Source organism: Stylophora pistillata, chromosome 14, assembly GCF_964205215.1.
Source record: "Stylophora pistillata chromosome 14, jaStyPist1.2, whole genome shotgun sequence".
Lineage (NCBI taxonomy): Eukaryota > Metazoa > Cnidaria > Anthozoa > Scleractinia > Pocilloporidae > Stylophora > Stylophora pistillata.
In genome coordinates this window covers 24384947-24397551 of record NC_142532.1, presented here as the reverse complement: position 1 = coordinate 24397551, position 12605 = coordinate 24384947, and the positions used below count along the sequence as shown (strand labels likewise).

The window sequence follows — 12605 nt, the reverse complement described above, 5'->3', positions numbered from 1 at the left end:
GAACTCTGTTTATGGTTAGATTCAACGATACAGGGCTTTAGTTCTGTTTTTGTTTCCATATTCTGTTATTAGCTTAAGTGTTTTGATGTTACATCTAGAATTTTCATTGATGAAACATCAATGAATCCAAGTTCCTTGTTTCACCGAAAAAAATTGATTGGATTTTATTTTTAGGACTCACATTTGCAATGCGGACTGAATCATTTTATCCCCAGAAGTCAATGGGATGTACAACAGCTGGTAAGTGATAATTTAGCCATTCACACCAAAGCTAAAACACACGTTAAAGCTGTTTTTTCAAGCATGGTTTGATGTTTTCCCCATTGAAGATTCTCAAACTGATTATTCAGGTCAACCTAATTTTAAGAAAACATTTTGCTTGTGTAAATGGGACAAATGCTTCACTACACTACCCTTGTTAGAATAATGCTGTTCCTAAACTAATGGATAGAAACAGTTTTAGTCCACCATAATGTATTACTAGGTGGTGCCAGTATGATTGTATTCTGTTAGTTGCCAAAGCATATGATTAGTAACTTGTTCCTTTTTTGGAATGTTTAGGTCTTTCCAGCCACTACTGTGGATGGCATGTCCTACAGAACACTGCTGTTGACCAGCAATGGGCAGAATCCGATCCATTTTGCATTTGATGACAATCTGTTAAGGTAGTTACAAAACAAATTGTAAGATTTTATCTTTATTTTTCTACCTTGGGTCTGGAACAAGTATGGTTGAAACTAGAGGAGAAATAAGTTGTAGCAGTCTGTAAGAAACCAATGGAAGTGGGAACCTTAGCAAAAATTAAATTAAAATAATAATAACTTCTTACCAATCAAGCATAAGGGCTGTACTGGGAAAGATTCACCTGAGGTTGTGACAGTACAGCCGAGCCCAGCAAAGTGTGTACAAAAATAACAGCGGGCCAATAATTCTTGGTGTGGCTTTATAGCAAGTGAGGTTAGTCAGTAGTTTAGTGTGTGGCAATCATACCACACTGCTTATTTTGAATTTGCAGGCTTTTGCAAACAAAAATACATGGCTTATGACACAGCAATACATACAATCAAATGCAATTTTTGTCTAGCAAGTGACATTTATTTTGTAACATGTGATATATGAAACTTTGTACTGAGTACTTTACAACTTTGTTTGGGAAATAAGCCTTGTTGGATCAGCAGAGATTCCATCTCTAAAACTCAATAATCAGGTTGTAATCTTAGGACATTTTCGATTGAACCATTACTCTTTGATTTGAATCCATAATGGCATGGTTATCAATTATGAACAGCTCCTTGTTATATTTTGACTAAGATTTACCAATCCATTAGTTACTGCTTTGAAATCAATCTTAATTTAAGTATCTCTGTTGTTTTAATAAGAGTAAAAAGTTCATGTTAAGTGGAAAACCAGGTGATTTGTTATATCTGATTGTAAATTTTTGGGGTTTTACAGGGAACTGTTCATTTCAAACCAACCTGTTTAGGTACAGCATCAACAAGGCTGTTTGAGGTCAAGAACGCTTCCAGGATTGCACTGAGGTGTGTCCAATGTTCTCAACTAAGGCCACCTTCCCTTTCCCCATCAATTAAAATTTATCATTTTTCCTAGAATGAGGAATCTAGTAATGTCAGTCCCTTTTATAATGAACCCCTGGCTCAGGAGATCTGGGCAACCAGCAACCACTCCCTGTGTACCTGACATAAAATAAATTATCCTTATACATCCTTATTCATAAGAATATTAATGATTACTGATATGTGACGATCAATTCAAAACTTCAATGTCCCCTCCCTCCCTACAGAATAACCATCATCTGAATGGAAGCGGAAGTGGTAGCGGGTTGAACCTTGCATGACTGGGGTGGGTGGGAAATTTGTAGAGATGTGTCCAGTCTCTCCAGCAGAATACAAGTGTTATATCCTTAAATATCAATGTATTTAAGGTAAATACTTCACGAGGTTTTATAGCTTGTTTTATAGCTTTTTTCTTGAGAAAAAAATGGGCACATTTGAACCCTTTTTTTTTTTTCCCTTCTCAGGAATTTGAAGAAACCAGTTATCAAAAGTTCAAATGTCAGGGGTTGGGGGGGGGGGGAAAGGGGCAGAGATGCTGAAGCTTTGAATTGATTGATGCAGTACTGTAATATAATGTAATTGTAATGTCAACAAACCTTATTTTACCCATCAGGTTTGCATGGAAAACCCTGGACCTCACTTAAAAAGTCTTAGCATTGATCCCTCTAAAGGAATCATTCTACCCGATGAAACTCGGGTGGGCATTTTAAGTGTACTGCAAATTTTTTTCTAAATTGTTAATTGTCTTTTAGGATCCCCTGTAAATTGTTACAGGGTCTCTAGTAAAACAAAACATTTTTGATGGTATACTGGCCTTATATACACGTCAGTTATTCTCATAAATTATATCTTCAATCAGGTTTTACATATTTGATAGAATTAATTGTTACACTGTCATAAGCCCTGTGTTGTAAATAATTCCTTATTATCTTACATTATAGGCTCACACCATCAGCTTTAACTCTAGTAAAGAAGAAAAATAGGTGATTCAGACAAAACTCACTGTCAAAGGATTGCAGGCAGATGCCCAGCAACAGTAAGGATTGTCATTTTCCTATCACAAGTTAATTTAATCATAATGCAACCATTCATTTTTTAAGGTAATTATTTGTTGCATGTGAATCTATGTATTACCAACTGAAGGGACTCGATTGGATTGTTCTCTGTTTGCAATATTTGTGAACTGAATATTTCTCTGTATATTCTTCTTGTATCTGCACTTGTGTTTATTAATTCTTTTGACAACTGCTCACTGGTATGTGATCTTTATTTAAGATGTATTTTGTTCGTATTCTTTTATTTCAGGTATCATTTACTCCACAGAATCCTGGTTTATACTCAGTGGATTATCTGGAAGTTATAGCTCTTGGAGCTACCAATTGTTCAGTTATAAAATGCACTGGAATAGGTAAAGGTAGTGATATGTTTGTGCTTTCATAGGCTCTAACAGCTCATAAACTCAGAAGACTAGTATAAAATGATTAAATAAATTATATATTCAGAGAAATGTCATCATTTGATGTTTATCATAAGGATGTGTTCAATTTATTTTAGGGTGACTTGAAAGCCTTTATAAGGTAGTCCATGCATAGAAAAAAGTTGAGATGGCAAAAATTACATTTGCCTAAAAGTAATGGAGTCTCTAATTGGCCACAGAATTGTTTATAATGGGGTTGAGGTTCTGAGAGCCCAGTGTCATAGACCTGAGTACCCCTCCACTCTTTCTTCAGTCAACAGTAATCTCACATCAATCATGGACATTGTGAACCACACTTGCTCTCTAATCAAGGAAGTTCCTGTTGAAAAATGTTCAAATTTTTCTTAATTTCAATCTGTTCTTTAGGGCCTGAAGTTGGTCTTGACTCTGACTATCTTGATATGGGAGTTGTAGAATCTAGCAAGTTTTCAGCTAAAAGTTTCAAGGTTGTTAACAATTCAGATGTTCCTGCAGCTTTTCAGGTCAAACACTTCTGGATTTACTCTCTTTATTTAACAATTATTCATGAAAGGTAAATAATTGTTTTGGTGTAATTGTTCAGTTACTTCCAAAAGAAATTGGTTATCTCCTTCAGGAACATTACTTCATTTTCCCTTGGTGCAAGGTCAGCTCCTTTGAGCACTAAATCATGTTTAACTTAGTGTTTTCTATGATATCTGGGAGATTAACAAGTTCCATAATAAGGGAATGACATCACCATAAGACTAGTACTAGAGCAAAAAGATCAAGTCCAATTTGATAATTAGTTAATCATGAGCAAAAATAACCAAAAAAATATTCACTGAGTCCCTGTTGCCTTTGAAATCTTTTGAAAATCTGGTAATGTATCTGGTGCTTATTATGTAAGCATAATTGCTATGCATAAAGGTCACTTATCTTAAGAAATTCCCATGTTTACAAAGTTTAACAGATGCTTCCACCTTCAGAATGCAAAAAAAATCAGCTCATGTCTTTTGTTAGATGGTTTTTCCCTCCGACCTGTTTTTCCCCTCTGGCTAAGTCCATTGGAGGGAGATCGCTATAGGGCTACTTATAATTATAATTTACAGCTAAACTACAGGTCTCGTTTTCCGATTGGTGTCATATTCTTCAGAATGGCAGTGTTATGGAAAAGAAATTGTTTTAGATAATAACTTGATATCAACAGATAAACCTTTAGCTTAAACACTTAATTGTTTGTTCTTATGTAATAATTTTTGCTTTTGTTAGTTCATGATTGATTGTAGTCAAAGTGTCTTCAAGCTGGAATTAACTTGTGGTCTGTTACCTGGCAAGGGTTCCCAGGGCATAATTGTATGCTTTTCTCCAACAAATCCAATTACTACAGGAGACTAACTTGTCTTGCGCAAAACCAGGTCAGTGTTAGTATTAAACTGGTAATATTTTCTGGTAGTTTAAACTGTAATCTTCCTAAAAAAAATTTGTATTCATCTGATTTTTTCAGGATCCATTGTTTGTTGATTTGTTTGGGACTTGTCATACAGAACAAGTGAAACCAGGTACATTCAATGTCAATGTTGATAATCCACTCCATCTTTAATACCCATGGTGAGTAACCAACTAAGACAGAATTTTTCCCTACAATATCAGTACTATCAAGCAGAATAGCAGGGGAATGTTAGTTGATCCACAACTAAATTATCAGTAATAACATAATAAGAACTGTATGCTGGGCAGTAAAGAGAATTACTAAAACTAGATATTGGAAATGGAATGGTTAATGTTTGAACAATTGCAATTGACTTTGAATTAATTCAAATGAGCATGAAACTCAGTCTTACATTTCTCCATCATATTTACTTTATGATAACAAGTAGGCTTCTGGATGGAGGTACTAGACAACTACCATAATATGTAACATGAAAAAATCAAAGGCTCCTTAGAGCAACCTCATGGTATGAATTTTTGGTGCCCTTGACGTAACCTGCGATCTGGCTTTCTTTGGAAAGTTTTTTTGATCGTGGGCAACACGTGCTGGCCCAATTATTGTGTTTGTACTTTGTAAGCGTTTTGATGGAGAAAAATTGTCGTAAATTGTGAATGTGTGAAGAATTATTTAAGATACCAGCAGCTACAAGATAAAATCAACGAAGTTTGGTGTTAACCAATTTGCAGTAAGCTTAAGCTCACTTCATATTTGCGGTGTTTAGGTCTTCACGCACAAAATTTACAAGGAAATATGCAGCAGCAAGAGGGGAGAATTAACCTTCAGATCTTGAGAGTTAAAGTTTTTAAGATATTTAGGCTTCGATTTTGTTCAGAAGAGTTCATACACGATTTACTCAGTTGATAAAATAAAATAAAAGACAATTCTGTGTTTCAAAAGATTTGTACATTGTACAGGTGGAAGAACAATAGGACACGTAGTCCCCTACTAGGTTCATCCACCTAAACCCAACCCACCCATCCCACCCCGGGGAAGGACATCCATCACACAGTAATCTCGTGCGTCTCCTACCCCTCCTGCAGGAGATGGGACCTCCATTAATTTTATTTGTCCCTATCTGAAAAGACTAGAATATCTAACCACTTCTTGATGTTATAGAAGGGAAGCATAATTCTTCTCAATTATTTTAAGACCTTGAGTGTTGGTCCGGCCGTGGCTTGAACCCTCGACCTCCCACACAACTGTCCAGCGCTCTATCCATTGAGCCAACTGGGAGGCGGTCAGTGTAAGTGGCACCAAGCTTTTGTAACCATCCGGTCAGTCTTAAAAGATCGATATGATGGTGATTTGTTGACAGAAATATTGATAATGGCTCTATCTTTTTTCTTTAAGGAAGCCGGGGAGTTTACAGTGAAATTACATGATGTACTTGAAGCTCACAAAGCAGTCATGAATTATAAGTTGTCAATGGATGAAGAAAAACATTCAATTTCTAGGTTATGCACTCCTTATAACACGTTTTTGTTACATTGCAATGCTGTGGACTTTGCTGATGTCCTTCACAGAGTAAAAACATGTTTAATCACGGACAGTAATGTCAAAGACATGCTTCAAATTTCGCAACAGTTTTTTGTCACTGGAAAGCCAAAGACACAGCTAGAGGTGAGAAATTAAAGAGCTGTCTAGAGGTTACAAACATTATAAGGTCAACATCAAGGTTTTAAGTTTTTCAACACGCTAAGTCGGGAAATTCAATACTCTGAAAGCATCAGCTTGTTTATCAAAGGCTTTAAAAAATTCTTCTTTGAATTTTTAGTTTATAAATATATTCTTTGTTAAGCTATATACACACCTTTTCTTTTTTTTTTTTTTCTTTCTTTTTCTTTTTAACTTAATCTAAATTTTCATTCAGCACCTTTGATTTGTATGGTTTATCCTCTAGTTAAATAAGGAAGCCTATACTCAGTAAGCCCCCATGCAGCTTCTAATCGGCTTCCTTGTTGTTACCTAGCTCTTCAGTTCCTTTGATTTTGAAGTTAATTTAGTTAGAATAGTTCATTTTATCTTTGATGTATCATAAATTTTGTATTCGGTTAATTTTTTTACTGGTAATGGCAAACTAAAATGAATGAATCAACGAATGAACAATGATAATCATTAATTATAGTAGAAAACATATTTATGAAATGCTTTCGGTATGAAATAATCCCTAACCCTTTAATTTGACCCATACATGTGATTACCATCTAATTTCTCCTTACAGTATCACCCCTGAATCACACGTTAAGGTCGTGAGAATAGAGGAAATGATCACCATCTTTATTGTTAAAAAAATCCTCCTTGTAAGCACCTTAGGAAATGTATAGAGAACAGTATGGAGAATATGCAGGTGTAAAGGATTAGTAGTGGTGACTTTTGTTAGTATAGACACTGACTAAAGTTGTCCTTCAGTCATGTAATTTAGCTAATTAAAAGTGTTACTGTAAACTTCAAGAATGAAATGGTTAATTCATTAATTTGTTAATTCAAACATTGCATGAAACATTTCTTCCAGCAACAAATTCTTCAGCTGATGGTTGGAAACAGAACAGTGCTCTGCTCCACAGAGAGAGAAGGTAGGTCACCCTTAAAATCAACTGAGTTTCATCATATCACGAACTTTACAGCACAAGTATTAACTATTGTCTAAACTTGCAACTTTTTTTACATTGCTCCTTTTCACATATCTTTCTAATTCTTCTGTGAACACAGATGGTCAATACTCACTATCTGAGAAAACAGTTGATATGTTCCTGGAGCAAGATGTGCCAGTAGATGTGCTTGATGACCTGGTACTAATACAATCTCCAGAGCACAGGAACCCCAATCCTCCTCTATCTCATTCATTTTCACAAGAATCGTTCACGCAGGTAATTTTAAACATCGAGAAACTAGCCCTGAAATTCAGAGAATCCCTTCACTGGCTTCAGAAAATTCATATTTGTTTGGTCCTTTGCATCAATGGGAATGGTCTAGTAGAGTGATATTGAGGTTAAAATAAGTGGGGAAAAAGAGGTAAGAGAGATTAAAAGAGTCGCTGTCAGGCTCTGCAGCTTCTCTTGTGGCTATGTTGCCCAATCACGGAGTGGCATTGGTGTCCACAGAAGCTGCAGGGGTGGGAGTGGCCAGTGGGTGTGTAAGTTTGGGGTCGTTTTCAGCATTGGCAAAATATAAGTTATGAACTACTAAGTGAGTATAATTTAACCTCTAGCATATAAAATGTGGATAATTCAATGAAAAATTGAAATCATGAAAAAGTGAAATCACTATAATTAATTACCAATTGTTGGAATGCCATGGTCTCAATTTTGGCCACTGTAAAAATTATGTTAATCACTGTGTATTGTCTGCTAATGAGGAAAGTTTTCTGAGAAAACTTAGTAAAATGCTTCTGTGTTTTTTAACCATGATTAAAACAGAGATTTGTTTTAAATGATCAAAGAAACTGGCGTTATCAGGGAAATCTTCATCCCCCTGGGTAATCTAGTATTTTAAAAAAAGAAAAACAGGAGTAAAGGAACATATATGTTAGATACAATGAAAATATATGAAGTTCATATATTTTGAACTGCGGTATTAGATAGGAATGATGCACGATCCTCACAGTAGATAGCGCTATTTAAGCAATAGCGAAAATCATACATATCTAATACCGCAGTTCAAAATATATGAACTTCATATATTTTCATTGTATCTGATTTATCACTTTCACGGGTTTATTACGAATCAACTTAACAGCTTGCTCCCAGTTGGCTTGTTAGCTCAATTGGTGAGAGCGCTGCACTAGTATTGCAGAGGTAAGTGGTTCGAATCCCGTACAGGCCTGATTTTTTTCAGGTCAGATTTCCGCTATTGCTTAAATAGCGCTATCTACTGCGAGGATCGTGCATCATACGAACATATATGTTGTACTTAATTAGTACATACTGTCCCAAACGACCTTCAGCGATTGTTTGTACAGTTTGGTTGAAAGCTGGATTGTTCAGTCCTGAGCTAAATAGCCATCTTCTCAGTGCTGATTTCTCTGAGGGACAGCCTTATCCACATCGGCAACGTTGTTCAATAGACTCCCGATAGCAACAAGAAACGTTTTAGAACATAATGTTTTTTGCCATAGTGCTAAGAAACATTTGTTTGCTAAATATTGGTCTTTAATCCACATGATATGTATTGTATATTTTAATATCTCATAAGTTACATTGATTAATTTTATTATTGTTATTATACTTTTAATTAGTTACTACATATATATGTATATATACTTAGATTAGATTAGTATTGTTAAAGAAGAGCCTCTTAATTGTTGGAATCTGTAATAAATCAAAATAAATCAAAATAATAAATAAATGAAAAAGAATATGAACTAGTGTGAAGTTAGGCATACCCTGTGAGCAGAGCCTTTTCTACTTTTCTTCTTCTTTTTAATCGATTCGAGGACAGGTTAAAAAGGCTCTGCTCGCAGGGTAAGTTAGGCATGGTCTTGACTTAACAAGTGATCTGTTGATTTGTTAATCGTGTACATGTTGTTTTGAAAACAGGATCAATTGCTGAAAGTTTATTGAGTTACCTCAGGCTTCTAGTGAATTCGAGAGATGAACTAGCTTTGTCTCAGGCCATCCATATCCCTCGCAGGGACTTGGCTCATAAACAATTTACAGTATTGAGGAAAGTTGCAGGGGAAAAAAACATGCCTATGTTTCAGGTACCACTCAATTTCAGGTGTTTCATTAAGGACTGGGCACTGAGCAAATTGACTGGTTTTAAGGAAGTTTTTGCCCACCTGATTTGACCATATAGAAGAAAGTTTATCTCATAAAGAAGTTAAGTCCAAAGAGTTTTGCCTGCCTATGAAAACCAGTTGCTCCCTTGCTAAAAACTTAGATGAAACCCCTGCAATTTTTTTTACAGTGAATATTATCATGAAAATTCTGCAATTATGAACTGCTATCAGCAAATGACAGTTATCAAAATAATTGCTGTGAAGACCACACATGCATAAAATATTTCTGGCTTAGCCACTTTTAAATAGACACAGAAGTTAAAGAGGGTGTGGGCTATACATTAGCAAAGTGTTTTCAAAGAGTGGAATCAATCACTATTAGACTAAGAGTGTTGCAATTGTAAGGGTCAAAATTTTCAATTCATTTGGAAAATTATCCCTTGGTGTTTGAGAAGCAATTCTGGCGTGTTGAAAGAGTCTGGAGGGTGAAACAAGAGGTGGCAGCTCAGTTATTTTTCAAGCATTTAAATCATGATTTTGATATTTTTACATGCATGTATATCATTGCATTCATCATCATCAGTTTATGTCATCATTGAGGACAGGTAACAAAGCAAAAGCTGTAATCTTTCAATCCATATTCCTGGAGTTCTTAGATACTTTCTAAACCAATTTCCTCATTCCAAGAAGTTGCTGTGACAATGTATACCTCCTATCTGTGGCTGATCCTGCCTTGCTTCTCAATAGATTGGCTCCTTGATAAACAACTGAGAGATAGGATTGAGCTGTATTCTAAAATGTATATAGTCTGATCCAGTGGTGAAAAAACAATTTTTTTTCTCATCATTATCCTTAGCAGTTGGAGGATAATATTACACAGTTTTCTCTACTTTTCTTTCCTTCCCATGCCAACAGACAGCTGTCTCGTTTATTCTGAGGATACGATTGGGTGGAAAGAGTTATGCACCAATTGATGACAACCCACTTCTCCCATTAACTAAGGTATATATCAGTATATCAAAATTTATTATTCCCTTTAGTGTACCAAATAGAATTTTTATAAATATATTTCAGCTGTTAGTAGGTGTCAGGTCATTTTAACACAAGAGAGAATCTTTACTAAGCCAAAGAGTTCTTTGCAGCCCAGTTGGTGTAGACTTTTCTGTCCCATACTCATGGCTAATGTTTAATAACTTCCTTCATCTGTGGTTTTCAACAATTTTTTTTTACAGGGTCTTGGAGAGTTTGTGACCTTTTTCCAAAAGTTACAAACTGTCTTTGAAGAAACAGCAGATGCAAAGTAAGATAGCTGTAGATACATATTGTACACTATTTTAATTTAAGAACATGATCATTTCTGCAAAGGAAGGTTTTAAAACCAAGATCAATTTTGTTCTTCCACCAAACTCTCAGTGATAAAAATTAGAAAACTGTTGCATCTAGATTCTGAGGCGGACCCAGGGGTGGTTTGGGTGGTTCAGTCCAACCCCCTAAATTGTCCCTCAAAATGCTGGAAATCATGTTTCCGAAGACCTCATTTTCAAAATCTCCTGGGGGAGCATGCCCTTGGACAATCAACGAACCGGCCCCTTGACTAAATCTTGAATGCATCCCAGTCAGATTAAGGTTTTTTTACAAGCTAATCATGGGAAAAATCCTATTATTTTGTTGAGCACCTTTCATTGGATGGGGTACTTCCGAAAGAAAAGCATGCACAAAGGAGTCTAACCAGTTAAAAGGATTGTCACAGTACTGCAGTAAAAATATTAAATACAGTTGACTGAGTGGTGAGATTGTCCAAAGTGATTGGCATGTTTGAATAAACCCTGTGAAAATAAGTTGTCTGCTTATCTTTCAGAACTGCTGTCTTAAGAATCATGAACATGCTCAAAGTAAGCATTATTAAATCCAAAGAAAAGGTTTTTACAAATGAAAGTATTGCCAAAACTGTGGAATCTCTGAAAGAAAAGGTGGAACAACTAAGCTGCAAAATATGTGATGGTGGCCAAGCAAAGTCATCCATGGCAGGAATGAATGTGTATTTCCTGATTCAGGCTGTATTAGATGAGCACGACTAGAAAAGTTGTCTCCAAGAATATGACACAAGGGACTTGAGGTGTGCTCTGATGACACCAGAAATACCTCGTGGAAAATCAAAATTACAATCTACACTTAGTCAGTTCAGGTAAGGTGGAACAGTATTGAAAAACTCTGGGACTTTTAGACATCGCATGGCAAGCTCTAAGCTAGCTTAGTAGTAGACCAGCTGGCACTGGTGCAGATGTTGTCACTCTCTCGTCTTCCTAGCAAGAAATTTTCCTGGCACCAAGTGGAGAGACAATTTGTCTCTCCACTTTAACAGAATAAATCAGTAGGTAGTAATTTCTGCATCAAGAAAACCTTGGCAAGTTTTATGCAGCCCCAGTTTTGCCTGTGAGGTACAATTCTAAGTAAATTTTTATTGTCCTAAGAGAAGTTTTAAGTGACATGATTAATTTTTTCTTGCTAGAACACCTGATTCGGAGTCTTCAGAAGGAGCTGTCACACCACACAAGGATCAGCCACCAAAACACAAACCTGTAAAGGTAAGATACTGGTAAACCGTCCAGTGAATTTAATCAAGGTGAAATCTAAGTAAAGACACTTTTTATTTTATTATTTTGTTCAAAGAGGGTTATCTTAATTAATGCACCAGCAAATTATATGTTATGTTTCCTCAAGGTGCATCTTAGAAAAGCTTATAGAAAAAAATGCACAGTTTAGATTGTGTATATAATCCCCAAGTATGCATGGTGAACATGCAGTAGTTTCAAAAGAGAAGGCTGGAGGAACTTATTAGCTAGTAAGTAGAAAATTTCAAGGAATTATCAGTTTCCACATGAAGACATTTTATATAGACACATGAATTTCTGTGAAACAATTCATGTACCATAACAAAACAAAACAAAAACAAAAAAATCTGCTGGCAAACCTCTTGCAAAGACCAAGAGGTTTACCTTAGTTTATAGATCATGCCCGCAGACGCATTTTTCCTTAACTAAGGTAAAGAGATGTAAACCCAAAGTTTGGTTTCATTACTCAAACTGGAATTTTGGGTTATAATTACAATAGTAAAAATGAATTGACAGAAAATGATTTACATACAATTTGATGAGACATGGGACAATTTTTAGGGGATGAGATAACATTCAAAATTCATGCAACAATTTTAAAAGCACAAATTATCAGAACACCTTTCCATTTTATCTATCTGAATACTTTCTATATTTATCTAGTAGTTTGCTGCTACATGTACATGACAAATGTCAGTTGCTGTGTGCTTTTCAATGTGTAAATATTGAGTTATGAATTAAATTGAGGCGGTGAGAGAACAAAAGAACAAAGAAG

General features: G+C 35.5%; 2 protein-coding genes across 8 annotated transcripts in view; one reads left to right on the top strand and one right to left on the bottom strand.

Moving 5' to 3' along the window:
* Window positions 1-221: 221 nt before the first annotated feature.
* LOC148717167 (PCNA-interacting partner-like) lies at window positions 222-11804 on the top strand. 7 transcript variants are annotated; one of them, XM_088745790.1, is made up of 16 exons: window positions 222-240; window positions 562-665; window positions 1453-1538; window positions 2516-2610; window positions 2880-2982; window positions 3526-3583; window positions 4282-4427; window positions 4517-4571; window positions 5651-5744; window positions 6025-6121; window positions 7014-7074; window positions 7211-7368; window positions 10134-10220; window positions 10451-10518; window positions 11077-11403; window positions 11728-11804. In XM_088745790.1, exons 7-15 carry the CDS (start codon window positions 4368-4370, stop codon window positions 11294-11296), a joined length of 900 nt encoding a protein of 299 aa, XP_088601916.1. In that variant the 5' UTR covers window positions 222-240; window positions 562-665; window positions 1453-1538; window positions 2516-2610; window positions 2880-2982; window positions 3526-3583; window positions 4282-4367; the 3' UTR covers window positions 11297-11403; window positions 11728-11804. The 7 variants fall into 7 exon arrangements, with proteins under 7 accessions (XP_088601916.1, XP_088601915.1, XP_088601913.1 ...); XM_088745789.1 differs by having other exon boundaries at window positions 3418-3533; XM_088745787.1 differs by having other exon boundaries at window positions 3418-3583.
* Window positions 8693-12605, bottom strand: part of LOC148717163 (uncharacterized) — a 30504-nt gene continuing 26591 nt past the window's right edge. Inside the window, exons 9-10 of the mRNA XM_088745813.1 lie at window positions 9769-10494; window positions 8693-8808 (exon numbers count right to left, since the gene is read on the bottom strand). The gene's annotated coding sequence lies outside the window, so the exon portion shown is untranslated. The remainder of the gene's footprint in view (window positions 8809-9768; window positions 10495-12605) is intronic.